Raw genomic sequence first — 23,678 nt, 5'->3', positions numbered from 1 at the left:
ATATATGTATGCGCTTGGCCTTGATATATCTCGTGATTTATACAAACATTCCGCAACTAGTCGGTCGAGCCTGAAACACACCGAAAAAAAAGAGAGAAATAAAACAAAAAAAAAGAAAAAAAACAAAGAATGGAGCTGTTGACTCGAAAAGGACTAATACACGCATCGGTGATGACGGTGACGAGTGACGGTGGTGGTGGTGGTGGCGCAGCTGCTGCTCGTTTCGGTATATAGGATCGGGGTCATCGGTCTCTTTCCTCGGCCCGAGGAAAATCGGCAGCGAATCGGTTGTGCGCGCAGTGACCAGCGAAGGCGATCGCGAAGCTGCACAAGTACGAGGTCGCGTCCAAAATTTCCATTAATTTCTTCTCAGCAAATGCAGAGTTTCGAAAACTCGTCTCGTCGAGTTTGTAAAAAGGTAAGGTAGGATACATAACGGTGCGCGAGCGTGGATCTGCAGCACGAGATGTGCAGCAGCAGCAGAGCTCGAGGTTTACAAGTGTGTGTATAATATATAAGAGGGACGGCGGCGGCGATCGTGTGTACGTTTCCTCGAGAAAGGATATTATAGCGAGCGAATGTCGCGCGAAAGCCCCGCGTGTACCGCGCGCATGCATCGGCGCTGCGCGAGGTAAAAGTTCCTAAACGCGCACACATGCACACAACGCGCAGTTGTACATTATATAGCAAAGAGAAATCGAGAGTAGCTATAGTGCATGTGTATATAAAGGCAGCAGCGCAACGACGCTATATAGCCATCACCATCATCATCATCGCGCCGTCAATTGCGCTCTCGCGCGAGTGTGTAAGGAGAGACTTTCTCTGTGCTGCTGTTACTGCTATAGCTTATACTCCGCTGCTGCGAAAAGGCTACTATACTGGACTTTTATATGTGTACGTGCAGTGCGCCGTTAAAATTTCGACGACCAGCAGCGAGCGTAATCGCGGAAAATCGGCCACTTTTCGCTTTTTTTTTTTGCTTGCAAAACAATATTTTATTTCATATACTTTCTTTCCAACATGTCGGGGGGCTCCTCCGTGTACGTATATCGTACACTCGTACACGTGCGATACGTAACATAATATAATAATATAATACACAGGCTCGCGTCGCAGAGGCAATAAAATATTTTCCATAAAAGTAACGGGCAATTTTTAAAACTGGATTTTAAAGGTATATAACAGATCGATACATACTACCTCTCGTGCATGACATGTACGCTGACACGCAGCACACACAGAGGTTCGTTTGGTCACATATGCATTATGTACAATTGTGTGTGTGTACTATCGACTGGAGTAGCGGTCGCCTACTCGAATATAATCGATAATATACGTACATCATTATGGTAATGGTACACACACCGCACCGCACCGCACGCAGGTGATATATACCGCAGGAAAATCTCTCGCTCGGCACGCGTACTCCACACACATACGTACTCACGATCGTAACTTGTGCATTATTTCCTCGATCTTTTTGCCGCGCGCGCCGCCTCGAGTAGCAGTCGTGTTCTACATATTATCGCCGCTCGCCTTAGTCGTCGTCGTCGTCGTCGAACTGGCAGATATTTCTGGAAAAGCTATATAATGCCGAGCTCTCGCGCGTGAATCATGACAAGTATTTGCGCGCTTTTATAACGCGATTATGTGCTGTATGCATACACGAAGCGTCTATATACTCCGAGCGAGACAAGAAGTCAGCGCTACGTAACGAATCCTGCAATTTTCGTCTTCTCTGCCCTTTTTTTTGTCGTTGTCGAAAACGTTATTACGTTTCTGCGAAGCCGAAGCTGGCGCTTTTCGTGCACTTCCTGCGTGTGCCACCGACGATTCGAGCGTGGCCGATTGTTTTTTGCTCGCGCGGAGAGCGACGATGAACGATCATTATCGTTTCGCAATACTTGCGTATACATACATTTCTTTTTGTCTCTCATACTCGTCCGTTTTTGTCGCTGTTGTTGTTGTTCGCGATGTCAATCACGCGCGGTCAAGTACATTAGATGACTTTTTCAGCGATATATCACGATCGATCCCTATCTCTCTCGCTCATTCTTTTCATTGTCACGATCGATCTCGCGCGCGCGCATTACAATACACAAACGATCAAAATCTTATCGTAAATAATATGCATTGTTATATGTACAATAAACTGCAAAAAGAAGAAGCGCGCACACACACACACACATGCATTGCACACACAGCAGTCGATAATATAGCATCGTTCAACGAGCATCGGCAAACAGCCGCCGCGTGTGCTTTCGGCGTTTGCTCGCTAATTTATTAAACAAACATTCTACCTCTCTCTCTCGCATATATATGCATTATGTTTATGTATTTGCGCAAGCGCTATTAACTTGCTCTATACGATTGTCATTTTTCAAGCCGACCATTTCTCTATATAGGCAAACAATTCGATAATAGCCACCCGCGTTCATTCAGTTCCAGGCACGCATACACTCGTATGGAGCACTGCGCGTGATCGATTATTAACGATTATAAAATAACACGACAACGGCAGACCCCCGTCGAATCGATTATAAAATCTCGGTGTGTTATAAACGCACGGATTGGCCGCGTGCGAGTGCAGATTTAGAAAATTAACGTTCGCACGGACAGAGCAAGAGAGAGAGAGAGAGGAGTCTCTTTTTTTTACATGTGCTTTTTACATTAGAGACTTTTTCATTCATTCGAGGCATGCGCATCAATCACGCTACATGACAAAGATTTTTATTTTTAGCCACGCTCGGCTAATGACGAGAGACGATCTCGCTCATTTATTCGGTCTATGTACATTGTCTCTTTCGAGAGCTCCGATCTTTCGTTGTGTTCAACAGCTAAGTACATCAGTCTTGAGCAATTTATACTGTACAGGTACATATACAAAAAAAAAAAAAATACAGCCATCCTCTGTGGGACTCGTCCTCGCGAAATCAGCGAGGACGAGAGTTACTATCAGCCCTGCAGCTTGGGAATGGATATCTGCGGATACGACGGCAGAGCCTCGAGGACTCGTGGATGCGGCTGCTGCAGCGGCGGTGGCGGCCCGTTGGTCCTCTTGTAGGGCGGACTATCGGGCGAGAAGGTCAGCTGTTGCTGCTGCTGCTGCTGCTGCTGCTGCTGTGGCTGCGAATCCTCGCTTATCCAGCCGCCGACTTTTTTCGGTAGCCGCTCGATGCTTCCTCCTCCAGCTCCGAGATGAAAGAGAGAGTCGAGTTTCTGAAGTCCATTGGTGCCGTTGCCACCGCCGTTCATGGCGTTCGGCGCGTTGATGGGCACGAGCTGAGCCTGAGTCTCCTCCGACGACGAGCCGGACTTGCTCGCTCGACCGCCACCGTCTGCAAAGTCCAAATGTATACAATGAAATGATCGAGCTCGAAACTTTGTCGCGCGCGATATCAATCGGACGAAGAATGGAGAAAAACACAAACGCGCTGCCGCTGCTCGTCGCGCTCGCACATGTGCATGCACGCGCACACGCGAGCCAGTGGAATTTTTCGCGGAAAATATATCGCGCGCCGCTCTGCTGGATTCAACGATCGAAATAAAAAAAGAAGAAGAGGAGAAGAGTCGGTGTCGAGAAAAAAGCGCATCATCCGTCGCTTCTTCTCGCTCGGATTTTTATTTCCTCCGACTCTCCCGCATCTCGAGCTATCGAACCTTCGAGCTACGATCTTAGATTTCTCATTTACGCGCGCGAGTTTGTTTGTGTGCATAGCACGCCGAGTGTTAATTTCTTACTGGTCGTAAAACGAGCGATCAATCTTCGACAATAACGCGTGTGCTGCTCGTTCAAGTACATCACTTATACTTTTAACGAATTGTGTACAACAAAAAAAAAGTAAGAGAGAGAGAGAAAAAAAACGTGTGTCGCGTTAATGACGATGAATCTTCGCTTTGGATTTTTTATCGCGTCTCGCGCAAGTTCCAAGCAGCAGCAGCTTACACAGAAATAAACGGCACGTACAGCGCAGACAAGCACAAATTGCGATAGACGAAAAATCGACGTATATGCAACCGCGCGCGAGGAAAATATATTCATATCTAATACTCGTTCGGCAGAAAAGAAATGCAACAAGTTGGCTTAATTGCAGAAGGCTATACAAGAGCGAGAGAGAGAGATATAATACAGAGTTCGCAATCGCTCGAGTTTCTGCGCGCGCAAAGCCGCTCCGAAACCGCCTTGAACTATCGCGTGACTCAAATATTGCTCAAAATCCGATCGACGATATATTATATACATAACGTATAGTGAGCGCGTGTGTGTGCGTCGTTAAGATTTCGTTTGTGCGAATAAACTGCGGATTTCATTATCGCGACTATACGTTACAAAAAATAAAACAGAGGAGCGCAGAATCACGCGACACAAGTTTGATCTTTAATCGGTTGCACTAGAGAGTTCAAAGATTATATCCATATAGCTATATGGACGATCATCTCTGTCTCTCGGCATGAACGTATGCATAATTCGATACGCTTAACGCGTAATGAGCTTAATTAAGTGACTCACGCGCGGTTTTCATTAACAAGACGAGTTTTCTGCTCATCGAAAAATGTTCAAAATAATACAATGCTCTTTTAGTGCTATGGACGAAGAAGAAAAAGAAGAAGAAAATCGAAACAAAAAAGAGCGAAAAACCAAAGCTAAGCACATTACTCGCGCGGTTCCATTGTGCAAAAAAAAAAGAGACGACAAATTCTTCGACACGTGCGCAAGCCGCGTAATTGATAGTCGCACGCCTATCACAGCGCGACGCGATATCGCAATTAGCATACGTGTCCGTACTGCTGCTGCTGCTGCTCGAGAGAGAGATTGCATAAGGTCGTCACACGCATACAACAACGACGACGAGGAACGAGTTACGAACCGAAACTCTTGGCCTCTCGGACTCGGGCGAGGATCTCGTCGAGCCGACTGCGCCTCTTGAAGTAGCGATCGGCTATGTTCTCGGCCGCGGTGTGCCACAGGCTGCGCGCCGGCGACTCGCTGCTCTCCTCGAGCTCGTCGTTGTCCTCCTCGAGACCCAGACCCGGATCATCGTCGTTGTTGCTGTTGACGTGGCCGTTGCCGTTGAGGTCCGATCTGAGCTCGCCGGGCGGTGGGCTCTGCAGCGAGGCCGGCGGCAGCGGTATGCGCGACGAGCTCGAGGAGACGTCGGGCAGTCGCCAGCGGCCGAGTTCGGTGCACCAGGAGGCCGCGGCCCTGATCGCCGCCACGTCGCGCAGCGGACAGCCCGGTCGCAGATGCGGAATCATCGCGTCGCAGATCTGCTGGGCCAGTAGCTCGCGTCGCAGCAGCTCCCGACGCTCCTCGTCCCAGGAGGCCTGCGCGAGTAATCCAAGTGATTATTAATCATAGTCGACCATTGTATCGGAGTTATGTTTTACCTGCAGATCGGCGGCCTCGGCCTCGAGCTGCTTGGCCCGCTTGGCCATGCGTTTCAGCGCGTCCTCGGTGGACTTGAGCTGTCCGTAGACCTCGAAGGCGGCCGCGCCGCTGCCCTCCTTGCTGCTCGTCTCGAGAGCCTCGGCCAGGGCCTGGAGCCGTCTGCGCCTGCGCTCCCTGCGCCGACGGATCTCCACGTCACCCAAAGCCTCGCCGCCGATCGTCAGGCGCTCCAGTCGGCGCAGCACCTCCTGCTTGGCGGCCTCGCGCTTCCTGCGCCTACGCTCCTCGCGCTCGTCCGGGTCCGCCGCGTTGTTCGGCGGCGAGTCCAGCACCAGCACTGCGTTATCGTTTGAATCAATTAAATATGGTCGATTTTGGATACTAATGTTTATACTCGCGCTCACCTTCGCTCACTGGATCGCCGGCCTCGTTCTTGAGGGTCTGCAGCGAGGCTCTCCTGTCGTTGCTTCTGGAATCGGACGAGGCGACGGCGTTCGGCGTCGCTATCGTCGTCCGCTGCTGCTGCTGTTCATCGGCGTTGACGGCACCGATGCCGGTCTCACTGTTGCTCGACTCCAGGAGCTTCCTCAGCCTCTGCAGCTCGAGCTGGTACTGCCTGAGGAGGGCGTCCTTGGGGTCCTCGTTGACGATGGGCTTGTTCTTGATGCAGCGCGCCCGAGCGGCGTACCTCAGGGTGCTCAGGGTCTCCTCGGCGTCGGCGTCGCTCGGCGAGACGCAGGCGATCATGAGGGTGCGCGCGTTGCCACCCAAACTGTCGCGCAGCAGCCTCGTCAGCTTCGAGTCCCGGTAGGGCACGTGTCGTCCGTTGCCAGCCGCCAGGGCGCTTATGACGTTGCCCAGGGCCGACAGGCTCAAATTGATGCTGGCCGCTTCCTTGAGTCGATCGCCCGTGGCACCGGTGCGGCCCTGTCTCTCGCTGCCGGCCAGATCGACCAGGTGCAGTCGTCCCCGCCTCACGGCCGAGGAGGCGTCGGCCATCTCGGGCCCGATGGCGATGGCCTCGAGCGAGATGGTGAGCACCGCGTGACTCCTCGAGCTGGCGGCGTTCATCTTGGTGGCGGCGGCGGCTCGCCTACGATCGCCCTGCTCCACGAGTCGGGCGCACTCGCGGGCGTCCTTGACGGTGACCTCCCTCAGTCCGCCGGCGACGTAGGTGCCCCTCACCGGGTCCTCCTTGAGGTGGAGCAGATTCTCGGTCTGCTCGGCGGCGCCGGGCTGCAGCAGATCACGCAGCTTCTCGTTGTAGATCTCGAGGTAGGTGAGCAGGGCCAGGTAGCGCGTGTCCGAGCTCGCCGTCGAGGTGGCCTCGAACAGGTGCTCGAGTGCTCGCTCGATGAAGCCGCGCATCGTGTGGGACTTGCCGCAGCCCGTCTGGCCGTAGGCGAACACGGTGCCGTTGTAGCCCTCGAGCACGGCCTCGACCACGTACGAGCCCAGCTCCTCGTAGACGGTCTCGGTCGCGATCTCGGGCCCGAAGGCCGCGTCGAACTGGTAGACTTTGCCATTGCCACCCCCGGTGCCAACTTCGGCGAGGCTGCAGCTGCGGCTCGTCCCGTCGACCGTCACGACGCTCTATTACGTATATATAAGGTATGAAATAACACCACGAGGTACAACGTAATAGGTTGGTGTGTGTGTGCGTGTGACCCAGTTTCAGGAGCCGCTAAATTATCTCTATGGCGGATCGCGCGCGGCAATAGCTACAGGTGAGTCGGCGGCGGCGGAACCGAGTCAGTGTGCAAATTGCACTACTGCATGGGACGCGCTGCTACATGCAAATGATGGTGCTCGTGCATAAAAGGGCTCGCTCGGTGGAGGCAGCGGGTGATTGGCCGGCGGACGGTATAGCGACTCGAGTTCGGCACGAAAGCTCTGAATAATAGCTGCTGCTGCTGCTGCTGTACGCGCGTGTACCGGTGCCACGTATATAATACGGGGGAATCGATATTTAGAAGCGGCGGCTCGCATGCCGATGGATGGGCTCGACCTACTCCCGCGCGGCTGGCCCGAGTAATTGCACACCTTAGCTACTCTGCGCCACGCTTCGTAAAAGTAATTCGTGCAATCGACGTGTATATTTGCACACGGTGGGCTCGAGGAATACGGAGGTGAATTTGTGGGCGACCGTGCGGCTCCACGTGCAGTCGACGCACGACGTTACCGAGAAATCTTGGCGTTTACCGATCGATCGGCGCAAACGTACATAAACATAAGACGTGCATCGAGCAAAATTGATATTCGATCGTTTTATACTTTTTGAGATGTCGCTAGATGCTATATCAGCGCCGCGCGGCAACATCGCGTCGATACGATAGATATTCTCGACTCGACTCTTGCCGATCGCCGTGTACGCACGCATACACGACGACGCGAAGCTCTGTCTTATCCCGCGACTGTGTGTACTCGTGCATCACACATGTGCGAGTCGCGGCAGCAGCTGCGTAAATATAGCCAGCGAAGTAACGCAATAAACGCATAGAGAGAGAGCCTATAAGTACCCGATACATACACACATACGCGCGTATTAATCGTCGAGCGTACACCGATGTGTGTTTTGCAAAGTCGAGCCCGTCGCTAGGCTACTTTGGGTACACATATACACACATGCCTACCTGCCAATAGGCCATAGTGTATACTATAGGTAAGAGAGAGAGCGGCAAAGCTTGCGGGCGTCCATTTAGCCCCGAGTAATATGCCGGAACTCGGAGTTTTTCTTCTCTCTGTTGTTTTTTTTCTATGTTTATAACGCGCGACACGTGTTTTCAGCGCGACACACAGCACTCGTGGGTGTGTATGCGTGTGCGGGTAGTGGGATATAGAAAACAGACTCGGAGCATTATAGATAATCACTTTGCGGGCGTGTGTGTGTGTGCATGTCACGTACCGTTGGGAATCGATATCTCGCGCAATATATACATGCAGTAGTACGGAGCACGCGCGCAACGAGAGACATCGGAGAGATAAGAGATCTCCGGATTCGTGTGTACCGTAGAAAATTGCCCCGTATTTATAAACGCGCAAGGCACAACGGGGGGGTGGGCAGGATATGTCGTGCGAACCTCTCCACTACTCATACTATATGTACCTACCCCGAACGGCGCGAGAATTAATAGACATTTCATTCGCGCGTGTAAAACATCGTCACGACCGTCGCAAGGCGTCGTCGTCGTGCTTTACACGTATAATTATTATAGCATGCATATATTTATGTCGTGATATATGCGGTGGTATACCTGTATATCGTCTTGCGTCATAAGCGCGCGAAATGTTTTTTTTAGGGTCTACGTTTTCGCGGGCGCCAACGAGGATCGCCGATAAAAGCTCGCCACGCGGTTCAACGTTCGTATCGATTCAATTCCCGCGGAGCTTGCGAGATTTCGAAATTTTCCACGCGGCAAACAAAGTGTCTCGACCTTACCTTTCTCCCCCTATATGCGGTGACAGTTAAAAAAAGCAAACGAATCAATCGATCTTTTTTTTTAATAACGAGCGTTAAAGTCATCGCGCTCGTGGAAAAACGGATTCGTAGTAAGAGCTTTTCGTGGACGACACACATACACATACGTACGTACACACGGACTTGCGGTGGGGTCTTTACATTATGATTATTCGCCGATTGATCGGAATGACAAAGAAATCGCGCCAGCTGAAATTCAAGGACAATATCGATCTTTTCTATTATGTGTTTAATAGCTTTTCGTTTAGCGAGAGTTTTGAAAAATGACGACGACTTTTGCATTTCTGTAAGTGGGATGCTGCATAGGGGGTTCGATCAGAAGTGTTTATTATGTTTACTATACGTACCCGACACTTGTGCTGGAGCTCTCTGTGATTCATAGGCCGGCATCTTACGGCCACTTTGACGGATTCACTCATCTGCAACAGACGATGAAACATGGATATCAAATTATACTCGATCGATCGATGTATATATCAATTCTCCCAACGATATAAGAGAACGCGTACAAAAGAATAAAAAGCGACTAGGTTTAATTCGTAAGATTTTTTTCCGGAAAGTCTAAAAATATAGCTAGCGATCTTACGTGCAATTCTCGAAAAAAATAAAGAATCGACAATTCGAGACCGTCGACACGTGTCCTCCCCGCCTCGAGAGACAGAGCTGTCAGAATTCACGCGTTCGTACAAATCAATTACTTACAAGTGCGCGAGCTCGTATTTATTTTATTGCCGTTTACCTTATTATGATTATTATACGCGTTCGAGGGAGTACGTGAGTTCTTGAGGATTATCGATGATAGAGCTGCTGCTGGCCTTGAATTTTCGTGGATCAAATCGGGATAAGTTTAAAAGGGTCGCCGCGAGCGAGCGAACACATTTATACACATAGACACAGACACGCGATCCTGGGAAAGTTGCGCGAGCGATCGAACTATAAATAAACAGGCACCACTCGGCCTGTATTGAGCACGAACTGATTCTTGGCATCGAGGGAATCCGACACCAGCGGCACTTGCACCGACGGCGCGAGGCCGGCACTCAACTATTTTTTTTTTTGTTACTTTTTGTGATAGATATATCAGAGGCAAGCCGCGAAACGTCAACCGAGCCGAGCGCGCGCTCGGCCCACTATGTACTCACTACTCGACTTTCGAACTCTTTGCCGATTCGCCGACTTATAGTCCTCCTCCACCGCGGACAACACACGTTCGAGTCGTCGCTGCAAAAACCAGCCCCAGTGCTGCGCCGGTCGTAGTACTTTAACGCGCGCCTTTCCTGCGGCATTCGTAAATACACACGTATTTATTATTATACATCGAGTTGGGGTGGTGGACATTGGACGAACGCACACATCGCGCGCGACACATGTGACGTATATGACAGCAGCTATCTATCTCACTCTGCACGGTACACGCGGAGCTGGCCCTGAACGCGAGCGCGAGCTCCTATTATCGATATCGCGTTATATAGGTAGCAGCTATAGGTATACGACAGCAGAAGCTAGCGCCGACCTTGCGCTTCGTCAAAGCTGTTTTTCCGTCGTTTCGTGTAGTGCGTCGTCGTCGTCGTCGTCGCTTTTAATAAACACATAAACGCGTTGAAGGTATATCGTCAGCCACGTGTGCACGAATCGCGAGACTCGACTCACCTTCGACGGCGATTGGGTTTCGCTGCCCGATGAAGAAGATTCCGATCGCAGCCGTCAAACGGCGGCGAAGCTCGATGATCCGACTGCTTTGTATTGGTTCTCACCGATGAGTCTTTTGTTGCGTTGCCGGTTGGACGCGGGAACGTCGTCACCGGTTCCAAACTCCGCGAGAACGATAATAACGACGATAGCGAACGCCATGGGGGGGGGGGGGGGGGGGNGGGGGGGGGGGGGGGGGCGCGAACTCGTGCACACCGGCGCTGCAGCTTGCTCGCGTCCAGCCACTTTGCGGCACGATACTGCGAACACCGCGAGCGCGGAGCGCGAAATGTTTGTTGTGTTTTGAGGAGTCTGACGGACAACCAGCGGCGCGACTCGAACCACCTGCTAACGCCATCTCGCGCCATGCCGTCCAAGCTCCAGCTATACCATTATGACTTACAAGCTTTCTGGCTTCTGCTCGCCGCAGCGTCGAGTCGTCTGCTAGGCCGCGCGCAACGTTCCGCAATAGCAGCCGCAGCGTGCAACAAACAATCGCGTTTACCAGTGTCGTTTCGAGTGCAATTGTTCCAATTATAAGTGACTCGTCATGGCCGGTTACGACCTCAAGAGCGAGGAGGACGTCAAGCTCTACCTCAAGAACCTCCTCACCGAGTACACCTACGGATGCTACGGCGAGAAGAATCCCGAAGGTAAACTCGTCTCGCCAACCGCATAACCTTCCAACGTTGCGTTATTATTATTTTCTTGATCGTTAATTTACGCAGTGTGTCATCTGCTGGGCGACTATCACGAGGCAGTCAAGGCCGACCCCGCCACGGCGGCCGACATCTACCAGAAGAACTGCGACAACATGCAGTACGGCCGTAGCTGCGCCAAAATCGGAGGCTGGAAACTCGTGGGTCGGTAAAGTCGCCATCTACCTTTATCTCTCTATACTCGCGACTCTTAATGATCAACTTCTCGCGTGTGTTTATGTATAGGTAGGGGCTGCGAGAAGAACGTGCAGCGCGGCTACGACTACCTCAAGCAGGGCTGCGAGCTCGGCGACTCGATAGGCTGCACCAACGCCGGCATCGTGGCCCTCGTCTCCAAGGAGATCCACAAGGCCGACAAGGCCGCCGCGGTGCGCGCCGGCGTCGCCATGCTCCAGAAGGCCTGCAACGAGCACAAGGACCAGAAGGGCTGCTTCTTCCTCTCGGGCGTCTATCTCAAGGGCATCGAGGGCTGCGTCAAACGCGACCTCGTGGAGGGTTACAAGGTGTCGCTCAAAGCCTGCGAGTTGGGCTCGCCTTACGCCTGCTTCAACATCGCCAAGATGCACGAGCGAGGCGAGGGCGCGCAGAAGAGCGACAAGCTCGCCGAGACGTTCAAAGCCCGGGGACGGGAGCTCGAGAAGCAGATCAAGGAGAATCAGCCGACCATATCGTTCGGTCAGGGCATCGACCCGTAATATATAGTAAACGAGATGCTTCACTCTGCTCCCGTTTTTGTACATTTGTATCATACATGTATAATGTCATTATGTTGTCTCTTTATTATTATATATTGTAAAATACACGCATCTTTACTTACGTACGAAATGTATCTTTTTTTTGTTCACCATCGTTTCCCGAGACAATAACAAGAAAATAACTCATTGGAAATGAGCGACTCATCGTTTTCTGCCTCCGCTCTGGCTAAGCCGCTAGATTCACCTACTTTCTCCGCTATCTCCTTGATACGCGCGCACATATATCGTTTCTCTATTATTCCAACGAATTTTGCATACATCTCTCCTCACGGGGTCGAAAAATTTCTGCGCTCGGCAAAACGATAAGATATTTAATACATTATTCGAGACCATCTCTATTGTAGTAACGCAAGTCTACCGCGAGAAATGTGGCCTGATTTCCTATAATACGTCGAAAAAAAAACAACAACGACTATACTGACGCTTTTCTATTTCGTTATGTGTGTGTAGAGTTGCGAAATTCGCTCGGGTCTTTGTTGTTTTCCGTGTTCCGTATAACACACGCGGCTGCTGCTGCTCCTATTTTATGCGTTATTGTGATGATTATGATGATACAGGCGCGGTGACGCGATGTCATAATAAAAACGGGTTTTTACCTTTTCTCCCCCTCGCGACAATGTAACTTATATACAGACCGGGAGCAACCTTGAGGTCCATATTCACATATATTATTTGAAATAAAAACAATGAATTGACGAGCGAAAAAAAGTCGACCGACCGATTTTTTAAGATTCACGTGCGAATCGTACTTTATGAAACGTCAAGTTCGTGCGCGTGCTTTGTATACATTTTTACATCATCGAACACGATGTCATACCTCGCGCGAACCCGAACATCAACGTAATATTTCATGTATAAAGGTACAAAAAAAAAGTTACGCCGATCTCGGCATCGAGTCGATCGGCGCGCGACTCGAGGCGCATCGATTATCAATTTCGCCAGCGAGGATTACAATCGATCTTGTTAATTTAATCTTTTTCTTTTTTTTTTAACGCCTGACAGTCGCGACTGATAAGCGCGACGTGTCGTGTGTTTACCTTTTCATTATTATGTACAGCAACACACATGTATATATATATATGAACGAGGCACAGCTGAAGACAATTCTGAAACTCGTAATATATTCAAAATCAGTGAAAGGTAGTATATAGGTAGCAGCCGGTCCGAGACTTATAGGCAACGAAATCCCGAATTTGTCATAATAAACACAAAGAAAAATCCTGTATTATCGTTATTTCGAGTGCTCGGGGAGTATTACGACACTCGCGAGCGTACGGGCCGCATCCTCGCTCTGGGACCGATTTATAAGCGAAACTCGTTTCGTTTTTTTTTTTTGCTGTTATTACGACCTGAATCGGCGGGCGAGCACACAAAGAAGTCGTCGTCGTCGTACGCATCTGGCCCCTCAAAGTCGCAGCTTGAGCACGACGGAGACAAAAAAGAAAAAGAGAAATTAAAAATTATATTCGACCCTTGACAAAAGACTCGTGTGTGCGTGTGTGTGTGTGTGTTGTAAAAATCACTGTGCTCCGCAGGCGAGTCGAGTCGCGCAGTCGTCGATCCCCACTCGCGTAACAGCGTAACACACATAATACAATACATCAACAGGAGAGTAGGCGACGCCGACTCGTGCAGCCAGCAGAAGTAGGTATATATAATAAGTGTACGCGAGGCCGAGGCGCGCATTCGATCGACGATCATTTCTGTAGAATCGACGTAGCATCGCACACGACAGACTCAACATGAGCCGCTTCTCCGTTTTCGCCGGTCTCCTGACCATCGCCTCATTGGCACTGTTCGCTTCGGCCCACGTAAGTCTATAATACAATAATCTTTTCTTTCCTTATTTTATTTTCCTCGCGATCGTCGACACGATTTAACTACTTACAATTAAATGTGTGTGCGTCGCTAGACTATAAACCTGAAATTAATGCCGATCGTTTAAAATGTTTCAGCACGACGTCACTCTGGACGTGTACTACGAGTCCCAGTGCCCGGACAGCGTGGCCTTCATCACCCAGCAGCTGGGCCCGAACTACAACGAGTTCAAGGACCACATAATCGTCAACCTCACGCCATTCGGCAAGGCGTCCTGGATCACCGCCGACAGCGGCAAGACCGAGTTCACCTGCCAGCACGGCCCGACCGAGTGTCGCGGCAACAAGGCCCAGTCCTGCCTCATGGCCGAGATCGACGAGCACGTGTCCGTGGCGGCCGAGCGCCAGGCCAAGAAGATCGAGATCGTCGCTTGCGCAATGTCCGACAAGTCCGCCTCGAGCCCGGCCGACGCCGTGTTCAAGGTATACTCGTGTCGTTCTCACCTGACTATAATACCATTATCATCGCCAGTCATTACGCCTCGATTATAATCTAATAATGTAATTGGCTTCTCTCTCTCTCTCTCTTGTAGTGCGCCGCGTCCAAAGGACTCAACGACGAGGCGGTCAAGCACATCGAGGCCTGCACCGACAGCGAGCGAGGCGACAAACTGCTCATCGCCAACGGCGAGAAGACGATCGCCTTCGAGAAGCCACTCAGCTTCGTACCGTCCATCGTCGTCAACGGAGTGAGTACACGCGATATTTAATTATAATATATTAATTTAATTTATTATATATGCGGGTAATGAATTGAGCAACTAAACAAGTAACTTCTTTGTAAAAATTTATTTATTGGTCGTCGCAATTACTTTTATTGCGATTCGCAGTTCTAGTTTTTTTTTTATTTTCATTTTCACATTTATAACAATTTTAATTCATGCATTATACAAAAGTAGTCTAGAAAAATCGGTAATCGTGCTCGGCGCACCCACACGATCGAGGCGGGCGGGCGGGCCGTTATGAACTAGTGCGGCATTAATAATTAAACAATTCTATCGCTCAAAGTCTTTGGGAGCGCGTAACGCGGCAATAAATAAAACATGAAGTATACGCGGAGTATTATAAAAGTGGTAACGGAAAAAAATATATACGATGTATAATCTATCTATATAAAAAAAAAAAGATGTACATTATTTACAATTTTTTGTACATTTTTCAACGCAACTTAGCCGGCCAATAACCATTCGAGTCTTAACCGGATACAGAGCGTCGAACAATTGAAAATGTCACGATATAACATAATACCTACTTTACAAAATATCTATACCTATAATATATAACTGGTCGATCGCTGGCTCGCTCGCATTTTTTGCGCGTACATAACATAATCGACCGATCGTCGTAATGCATCGCATTGACTGATTGTTGTTCTTCCTGCGTGTGTTTCAGTCGAAGAACCAAGACGCCTTCAGGCAGTTGAGATCGGTTCTGTGCGGTCTGATTCCCGACGGCGAGAAGCACGGAGACGCTTGCAAGTGAACGAAATAAACGAAGGCAAGAATACTCTCGAACGCCCCAACATCCCCGTACGAGGCCACACCATTGTTGTTGATTATATTAATATTATTACATAATTTTGGAGACTCGCTAAAGTGTCTCTGAGTGAGAATTAAATCTGTCGAATACTTGAAATGCGCCGGCGATACTCGTTATTATGATCAATTAATTATTTACAATTCGTCGATGACGAAGAACAAAAAAAGGAAGACACCGCCGAGCGCACCGCTTTGGTCTAATTTTATAAATTTTTGAATTTGAAAATAGCAACAAAAACAAATTTTATTATACACTTTCTTTTGTATGTCGATGTCGAACAATAAAAAAAAAAGAAAAAAGAAAAAACAAAGAGTCAAGTATCTACAAAATACAGCGTAAGAAATGCTTTTTTTTTTCTCTAGGTAAATCTCTCTCTGTCTCTCTATCTCGGATGCCACACAATATCACTCGCTTCTTCGGCGTTGGCGCGCATCTCCGCGTGCAGTTCGAGTCACGGCTGGCCCGGTTTTTCGGTCGCCAAGGCCAACCGGTGTGTTGTGTGTCTCTCGTGCTATCATCATCATCATCATGATCGTACTACTACTACTACTCTACGCGAATTTCGCGTTGCTGCTGCTCGTCGCGTGCCTCTATACCGCGACGACGTTCTCCTCGCTTGACATACATATGATCTCTCTCTCTCTCTCTCGATCGGTTGCTGCTGCTGTTGCGGTTGTAATCGATGGTTGTTGTTGTCGTTGTTGTTGTTGTTACCGCACACACGCAACCCATTAATAAGCTGCGCTCTCGTACACGTACATAGGAGACGGGTTGCGTTGTCTCGCCGTCCGCGCGCAGATATAATAAAAGCTCTCTCTCTCTCTCTCTCTCTCTCCATCTTCTCTCGGAAGTTTTCTCGCCTACACTGGGCCGACACAAGCACACACGTCGCAATACTTGCTGTTCTTTTATTTCGTTAATTAGTTCTGGTTCGTCGTTATGTTGGTTCTTAATAAGGGACTTGCACCGCTCTTGTGGTCTGAGGAGTTTAAAAAGTTAGTGCCCGCGCGCGTCGGTGCAGGCGAGCTCGCCTGCTGCTATCCACCGATGAAGACCGAGTCGTCCAGATTGTTGAGCTCGAGGAATTGCTGCTCTATGTCCGTGCCCAGATCTTGCAGGTCATCGTCTATGCTGTAGCCTGAAACAAACAGAGAAGAAAAAATTTAGTCATCGGTCATCGAGAGGAAGCATAAAATTAAAAGCTCTCTCGAGTGCGGTCGCGCGCGCGCGTGCCATCGCCTGCTGCACCGCCACGTGTGTGCCGGCGGCGGCGTTTATTTTTCAATCGCGTACTTAAATTTTATACACGCATCGCGTCAAGGAGCCTCGTTAGAGAAGAAAAACCAAAACAAAGAGCCCCGAGAATTAGAGAGAGAGTAAAAAAAATGTTTATTTTTGTCACGCGCCATGGGGTCAGTGCTTTTCAACCTGCTCCGTAGTGTTGTGTACCTCCTCTGAGATTATATGTCATTACTGTATACACCCTCGCCTCGTGCCCGCCGTGGGTCTATTATTGTGGTCCGTCCGCAAGCTCGATCCGCCGCACGTAAACACGTATACGCGCCAACTATTCTATTTTCTATATATATACGCACATCTCGAGTACTCTGATACATCGCGCATGGATGCTAATTCACAAAGTGACAAGTGTATAACTCGAGTATTATATTCCGACGCGAAGGAGAGAGAATTAAAAAATGCCAAGAGAGACGACTAAGACGACGACGACGACGCGAGTTCGAGGGATTTTTTCGCTCGACCTTTTTTTTCACTCGCGCGTGTCTGCACGATATGCGCACACGATGCCTAGTCGTATTTTATAACATATATAATACGGGAGCGGGACAAAATCTCCGGAGACAAAATCTCCGGCGACACAATCTCCGCGACTAAATCTCCGGGACAAAATCTCCGGGCGACTAAATCTCCGCCGAATTTAATTTTATATTATTATTTATTATTAGTGATAGTGTGCTTAGGTGCGTGATAGTGTGGTTGGGTGCGTAATAGTGTGTTTGGATGCGAGATAGTGTGTTTGGGATGCGTGATAGTGTGTTTAGGATGCGTGATAGTGTGTTTGGGATGCGTGGTAGTGTGTTTGGATGCGTGATAGTGTGTTTGGGTGCGTGATAGTGTGTTTAGGATGCGTGATAGTGTGTTTAGGATGCGTGATAGTGCGCATTTTTCTCCCGCGGGATTTTGTCTCCGGAGATTTTGTCTCCGGAGATTTTGTCTTGCGGAGATTTTGTCTCCGGAGATTTGGTCTCCGGAGATTTTGTCGCGGAGATTGTGTCGCGGAGATTTTGGCAGCGGAGATTATGTCGGTAACCCATATAATACATACACACGAACGCATATGCGAGGCTGACACGTTGTCTCGCATGTCGACTTGGCACTTTTATTCCTTTTTTTGCTCTCTGCCGCACATCGCACAAGCACACATGTGTGTATTATACAAGTTATATACGTACGAAGAGATGCAAACCGTTGCATCTACGTATACGTACAGACACGCTTGGCCGTTGTGTATTTTTATTTCGTACAATATAGGCATGCGCTCAGCACGTTCGATTCGAGAGCGCGAGAGAGAGAGCCGATTCGGAAAAATGCATGTGGGCAAAATTACAAATGATATAACTTACCGATACTGTCGAGACTGTGGGCGAAGCGGCCCGTCCCGTTGTCGGCCAGGAATTTCGCCACCGATTCCAGTGGTATGTACTCTTGTCTGTCGTCCATGTGTTGCTGCTGCTGACTTGGCACGTGCTGTATTTGTTGTTGTTGTTGTTGCTGAATGTACTGTTGCTGCTGCTGCTGCATCTGTTGCTGCTGCAGAGGATTGTACTGTCCAACGAATGGCTTGAGATCTTGTTCTTCGAAGTAAGTCATTTCTAGGGGATCCTTGAGCGATCCGTAATCCGACGTGACGGAATGATTGCGGCCCGTGACCGAGGGCTGCTGCTGCTGCTGCTGCGTCACTCCCGACGAGGAGGACTTGGTGGTCGAGGAGTGTCGACGATTGGCCGATCTGGCGCTCTTGCCGGTGCCCTCGAGGTCGGCCGTGTGATTTTTCGCGTGCTTGCGCAGCGACGACGGGTCGGTGTAGCGCTTGCCGCAGCCTACTACTTGACAGGCGTATGGTTTCTGTAAAGAGCCACGATAAATAAGAATTTCGAAAAATTGACATTATACAAGACCAAAGTCGATCGGGATGAAAAGTAACTTACAGTGTTGTAGTGGGTACGCTGATGCTTGGCACGGTCGCTGCTGTTGCTGAAGGCCTTGGAGCAGCCGGCGTGCTGGCAGGTGTAGGGCCGCTCGCCGGTGTGCGATCGCTGGTGGATCTTCAGATTCTCCAGGCGCGAGAAGGCCTTTGTGCATCCGTCGTACTGTAGAAAAACAATCATTAGTCCAGTTCTCTCGCTCGGAGGATAATATCCAGTTCTCGAACCGCACTTACCGTGCACTTGTTGGGCTTCTCGCCGCTGTGCACCCTCATGTGTATGAGCAGCTTGTAGCGGGCGTTGAAGGGCCGATCCCTCGAGCAGCCCTGCCAGAGACAGGCGAACTGCATGTCGTCGCTGCCCGAGGACGGCGGAGACGCGCCACCAGCAGCAGCAGAAGCACCAGCCACGGCCAAAGCCGCAGCCGCGGCAGCCTTGGCGGCCTCGCGCTCCTTGTGCGAACGCCTCGTCGAGCCGTGATGATGATGGTGCGCCGGTCCGCCTCCGTGGGCCGCCGACGAGGCCGAGGACTCGACGTGTCTGCGCTCGATGTGCTGCACCAGCTCCAGCTGCTCGTGGAAGCTCTGTCCGCAGCCGAGCCAGAGGCAGGGATAGCCGGGCCCGCCGCCCGACGAGTCGTCCGACTGGGCGCCGCCGCTGCTGACGCTGCTGGCGCTGCTGCTTTGGATCGAGGCGGGCACGCTCTGGTCCACGTAGACCTGGCGGCGCTGCAGGATCACGTGATTGCCGAGGCCGTCGAGGAAGTCGGCCGGGCTCTGTTCGGGGCACTCGTTGAAGTTCACGTCCGGCTGGACTTGGTCGGCGATCAAGTGGCCTACCTGGTAGATCGGTTCCACCAGCTCCTGTGGCTGTTGCTGTGACTGTGGTTGTGATGCTTGTACTTCCATGTTGGCGCTGTAGCAGTTTGGCACCGTTTGGACCTGTTGCTGCTGCTGTTGGTCGTACTGATCGGGAAGCATCGACGGGTCTCCACTGTGAGAAAAAAATCGAGCGAATCCATGAGCTGAGCTGAATCTGGCTGAAGCATCGAGGAATATCGCAGGAGGTAGGCAAACTCACCGAATGAGACTGAGATCGAAGTCGTTGACGGCCTGAAGCGAGTCCATGTCGGCCATCTGCTGCTGCTGCTGCTGCTGTTGCTGTTGCTGCTGAGAATAGCAGAGCAGAGCTACGTCGGCCTCGTACTGTCCAGCGACGTAATCGTTGCTGCACTGATAGCCTGAATTGGCGATCGGTTGTTGCTGCTGCTGAGCCGTGAAGCTCTTGGAAAAGGAGAAGGCGTCGCTGACCGAGGGCAGTTTGGGACTGAGCTCGCCGCAGCTGCTGCTCCCTTGGCTGTAGTAGCCGTCACCCGTATAACCACCACCGCCACCGCCTCCGCAGCCTCCGGTCATCCTCTCCCAGCAGGCGGCCGCCTGGTACTGCTCGCCGTACTGCTGCGGCACTTGGCAGCCCACCTGGTAGTGGTACTGCTCCTGGTGGTGCTCGGGGTAGCAGCCGAAGGCGCGCTGTATATCCTCGTCGAAATGCATGTCGATGATCGGCTTATATGCGCGTTGGGGAACCTGTGTACAAAATATTCCCTTCGTTACGGTATATGTGTAATACTCGTCCGCGACCGAGTGGTGAGTTCGTTATAATCCGGGCGCGAGTTACGTCAGGGTTGCGCGGCAGAAGCGATCGCCGCCGCCGGGGGAAAAAAACGAACGAGTGCGCGAGGAAAGAAAAAAAAAAGTTGCAATCGGTTGCAACGGCAATTTTCGCAGTTATTTTCCTCTCTCGGACTCTCTCTCTCTCTCTCTCTCGTTCACTCACTCGCTTGCTCTTTCTCTCGGTCGGTCAAGTCACTGCTGCTGCTGCTGCTGCTGCTGCTGCTGCTGCTGCTGCTGCTGTTGTTGTTGCTGGGCTCCGCGCTGGATCGCGACTCGCGGGAGCTTTGGCGTATAGGCAAAGTAAGAACGATAAAAAGCGCTCGGATAAAGCGAGAGACGTGCGCCTGTGTCGGTGCACACACATATAGCGAGCTTACGCATTATTAAAGCAGTGCCGAGAGTATATTGTAAGTCGGGCGATAGCGAATTATAACGGCGGCGCGCGCGCAAGCCAGTGTCATCATCATCATCATCATCATCATCATCATCGTCGGCATCGTCGACATCGGCATCATCGTCAGGTGTTACGTAAGCTCTGGCTTTTATTATATGCACGTCTGAGTCTGTGTGTACATATATTATACCACGGTTATATTACACGAGCTCGCGCGCGCGCGGATTAATATATGAGGCATTTCATGCGAAGTGTCCTAGCGCTTCGCCGCGCGGCCCAATTAAGCGAAATCACTCAGTTTCTAACTCACGTAAAAAGTATCAAAATATACTCAGAAAAAATAACTAACTAATGATTTCGATAGGAAATTTCCTCAGCTTTCCGATGGTGTGGTCAGATTTTCCGAAATTTTCCATTTTCCCCGGAAAAATTTGACATAAAGTTTAAAACGCAAATATCTCAAAAAGCCCATTTTTAAGATTTTTTTAAATAGTCCCAATCGAAAGCTGAGGAAATTTCCTAACTGTATGCAAGTTTTCAGAGTGTGCAATTGATTATTACTTAGTGAAATACAGTGACGAACGTGTAAAAACGTGAGATTTTGCGCCGCGCGGGGTACTGCGCGCGGGAACAGCTGCCGCACGGGCCGAAATGTCACGTTTTTACACGTTCTTCGCTGTATTTCACTAAGTAATAATCAATTGCACACTCTGAAAACTTGCATACAGTTAGGAAATTTCCTCAGCTTTCGATTGGGACTATTTAAAAAAATCTTAAAAATGGGCTTTTTGAGATATTTGCGTTTTAAACTTTATGTCAAATTTTTCCGGGGAAAATGGAAAATTTCGGAAAATCTGACCACACCATCGGAAAGCTGAGGAAATTTCCTATCGAAATCATTAGTTAGTTATTTTTTCTGAGTATATTTTGATACTTTTTACGTGAGTTAGAAACTGAGTGATTTCGCTTAATTGGGCCGCGCGGCGAAGCGCTAGGACACTTCGCATGAAATGCCTCATATGTATCAAGTCAAATATTGAACGCGCAACCAGAGAGCCGAGAAGTTGAGTACAAGTAAGAAGTGTAAAAAGAAGGAATCGGGCGCGCGCGCGCAGCAATCCGGCAAAAAATAAATACGCGCACGAAAAGATAATGCTTGTAATATGTTTGATATTATGGCAGAAATGGCAGCAGCAGAAGCAAAAGCCGGTGCGTATGGTCCGATCGGCTGCGCAGCGCCTGTATTATTTTCGATGCGCGACATGTCAAAAATCGTCGCTCGGCTTTATTATGAATTCCATGAAGCACGAGAGACGACGACTGCCAGGAATGTTTGTATATCTACGATACGTGCACACTCGATCTATCGCTCGATGTATCTGCGTTGCGCCTTCGATAGCATCGAAAAAGCGCGATATTCGCGGCGCTCCGTTCAGAGAGAAAGAAAGAGACGACGATCGCGACTCGCGACAAATAGCTATGTTATACGGTTAAGTCGATCGTGCATCTCGTGCTGCAGTTCGCGCAACAACGGCTATATAGCTAACGGAGAGAAAAATATTTCCATCGAAGCTCCGATTTGCACAAAAAAAAAATGCGTCGCTCGAGCTTACTCGTAAATATATATTACGTACGATACGACGGCTCGCACGCACACTCTGCGCTTGTTTTTCTCGATTCCTCGAGTGTGCCTCGAGACTTGATTTTGTGCCTCTTATCTCGCTCGTCCGATACCAACACAAAAGCACAGCCGGAGTCACGCGTTAAAGACACGGTTTTGTGAAGAAAAAAAGTGACGAGCACACTGCTGGTATATTCGTATATACACGGCCGCGTTGTGAAACGAATCGACGATCGGAAAGACGAGCCCCTCGATCGGCCACGCGCAAGCTCGATCTCGCTCGCTCGAGACTCGCGAGCACGCGACGACGACGAAGACGACCGCAACGACTCGGGAGAATTAAAAGCAGGAGAGCCGCTTACCTGACTCGATTGACTTGACTCCGACTCGACTCGAGACTTTGACTCGTGATGTGTCACACCGATGTGTATGCGGGGACTGTCGTTCGCTGCTGCTGCTGCTGCTGCTGCTGCCGATGCGGTGCTGCGACGCCGATATACTCGCGTATACAATAGTCTATTGGGGGTCTAAAGGCACTATACTGCTCTTTGCAGCACGATTATCACGACACTGGCGGCGGGGCACTTGCTTCTCTCTCCTGTTATCGGCGCGCACTTGTGTTCTTTTGCTGCTGCTGCTACTGTTGCTCTTTTAGATTCCGATTTCTTATCGTGGCTGCCTCGCAGCTTATAGCACACACTCACACATGTATCTTTGTAATATTAATGTAATAATATACGCGGTGCTCCCTCTGTTTTTATGCAGCTCTCCGATTTAATACGCGGCGCTTCGACTTTTGTGGTGTATTATAGAGGCTAATTTAATTTTGCGCGACCGACGCCTGCGACTGACTGACTGACTGACTGACTGACTGAAGCTTCGGCTCCGACGATTCGCTCGCGGCACCGTTCGTGGCCGAGAGCAAAGTTCAACTAATGATGTTGTCTCGATCGTCGAGATAAGCTTCTTCTCTCTTCGCCGATGGCATATAAGCGGCTCTCTCTCTCTCTACTCCCACTATATGAGATATTGTACATATCGTTGGCGGCGCGCCGCTGCTCTCGATGATTTTCCTGCGGCGTGCATATATACTCTTGAAAGAGAGCTCGATCCTTTGCGCCGCCCACTCGCACGTGGCTGCCGATGCTGCTACTGTGCACACTTAAAAAAGAGAGAGAGAGAGAGAGAGAAGCAGGCCTAGCACGTACCAGGGATCGTTTTACATACACACACACACACACACACATACACACGCATCGCAAGCACGCGCCCTTATGGCGAACCCCTCCACGCAGAAATAAAATGCGACTACTTATAACT

At 50.1% G+C, this 23,678-nt stretch overlaps 4 protein-coding genes across 4 annotated transcripts; 2 read left to right on the top strand and 2 right to left on the bottom strand.

Moving 5' to 3' along the window:
- Positions 1-2,883: 2,883 nt before the first annotated feature.
- On the bottom strand, positions 2,884-9,895 carry LOC106658350 (osmotic avoidance abnormal protein 3-like). The gene is made up of 6 exons (XM_023458078.1): positions 9,607-9,895; positions 9,215-9,286; positions 5,794-6,982; positions 5,389-5,726; positions 4,869-5,325; positions 2,884-3,338 (listed from the first exon to the last, which is right to left on the bottom strand). Exons 2-6 carry the CDS (start codon positions 9,284-9,286, stop codon positions 2,956-2,958), a joined length of 2,439 nt encoding a protein of 812 aa, XP_023313846.1. The 5' UTR covers positions 9,607-9,895; the 3' UTR covers positions 2,884-2,955.
- A 1,056-nt stretch (positions 9,896-10,951) lies between these two features.
- LOC106658378 (cytochrome c oxidase assembly factor 7 homolog) lies at positions 10,952-12,168 on the top strand. Its single transcript, XM_014380290.2, has 3 exons — positions 10,952-11,209; positions 11,285-11,419; positions 11,501-12,168. The coding sequence occupies exons 1-3, from the start codon at positions 11,107-11,109 to the stop codon at positions 11,968-11,970; spliced, it is 708 nt and encodes a 235-aa protein (XP_014235776.1). The 5' UTR covers positions 10,952-11,106; the 3' UTR covers positions 11,971-12,168.
- A 1,007-nt stretch (positions 12,169-13,175) lies between these two features.
- LOC106658330 (GILT-like protein 1) lies at positions 13,176-15,752 on the top strand. Its single transcript, XM_014380226.2, has 4 exons — positions 13,176-13,841; positions 13,986-14,330; positions 14,441-14,596; positions 15,300-15,752. The coding sequence occupies exons 1-4, from the start codon at positions 13,773-13,775 to the stop codon at positions 15,387-15,389; spliced, it is 660 nt and encodes a 219-aa protein (XP_014235712.1). The 5' UTR covers positions 13,176-13,772; the 3' UTR covers positions 15,390-15,752.
- A 78-nt stretch (positions 15,753-15,830) lies between these two features.
- Positions 15,831-23,260, bottom strand: LOC106658329 (pair-rule protein odd-paired-like). Its single transcript, XM_014380225.1, has 6 exons — positions 22,721-23,260; positions 19,751-20,256; positions 18,907-19,663; positions 18,674-18,835; positions 18,089-18,590; positions 15,831-16,584 (listed from the first exon to the last, which is right to left on the bottom strand). Exons 2-6 carry the CDS (start codon positions 20,221-20,223, stop codon positions 16,484-16,486), a joined length of 1,995 nt encoding a protein of 664 aa, XP_014235711.1. The 5' UTR covers positions 20,224-20,256; positions 22,721-23,260; the 3' UTR covers positions 15,831-16,483.
- Positions 23,261-23,678: the final 418 nt, after the last annotated feature.

Source organism: Trichogramma pretiosum, unplaced genomic scaffold (genome assembly GCF_000599845.2).
Source record: "Trichogramma pretiosum strain Unisexual culture from Peru unplaced genomic scaffold, Tpre_2.0 scaffold70, whole genome shotgun sequence".
Lineage (NCBI taxonomy): Eukaryota > Metazoa > Arthropoda > Insecta > Hymenoptera > Trichogrammatidae > Trichogramma > Trichogramma pretiosum.
Note: the sequence above shows the minus strand (reverse complement) of the source record. Positions and strands in the feature narration are given on the sequence as shown.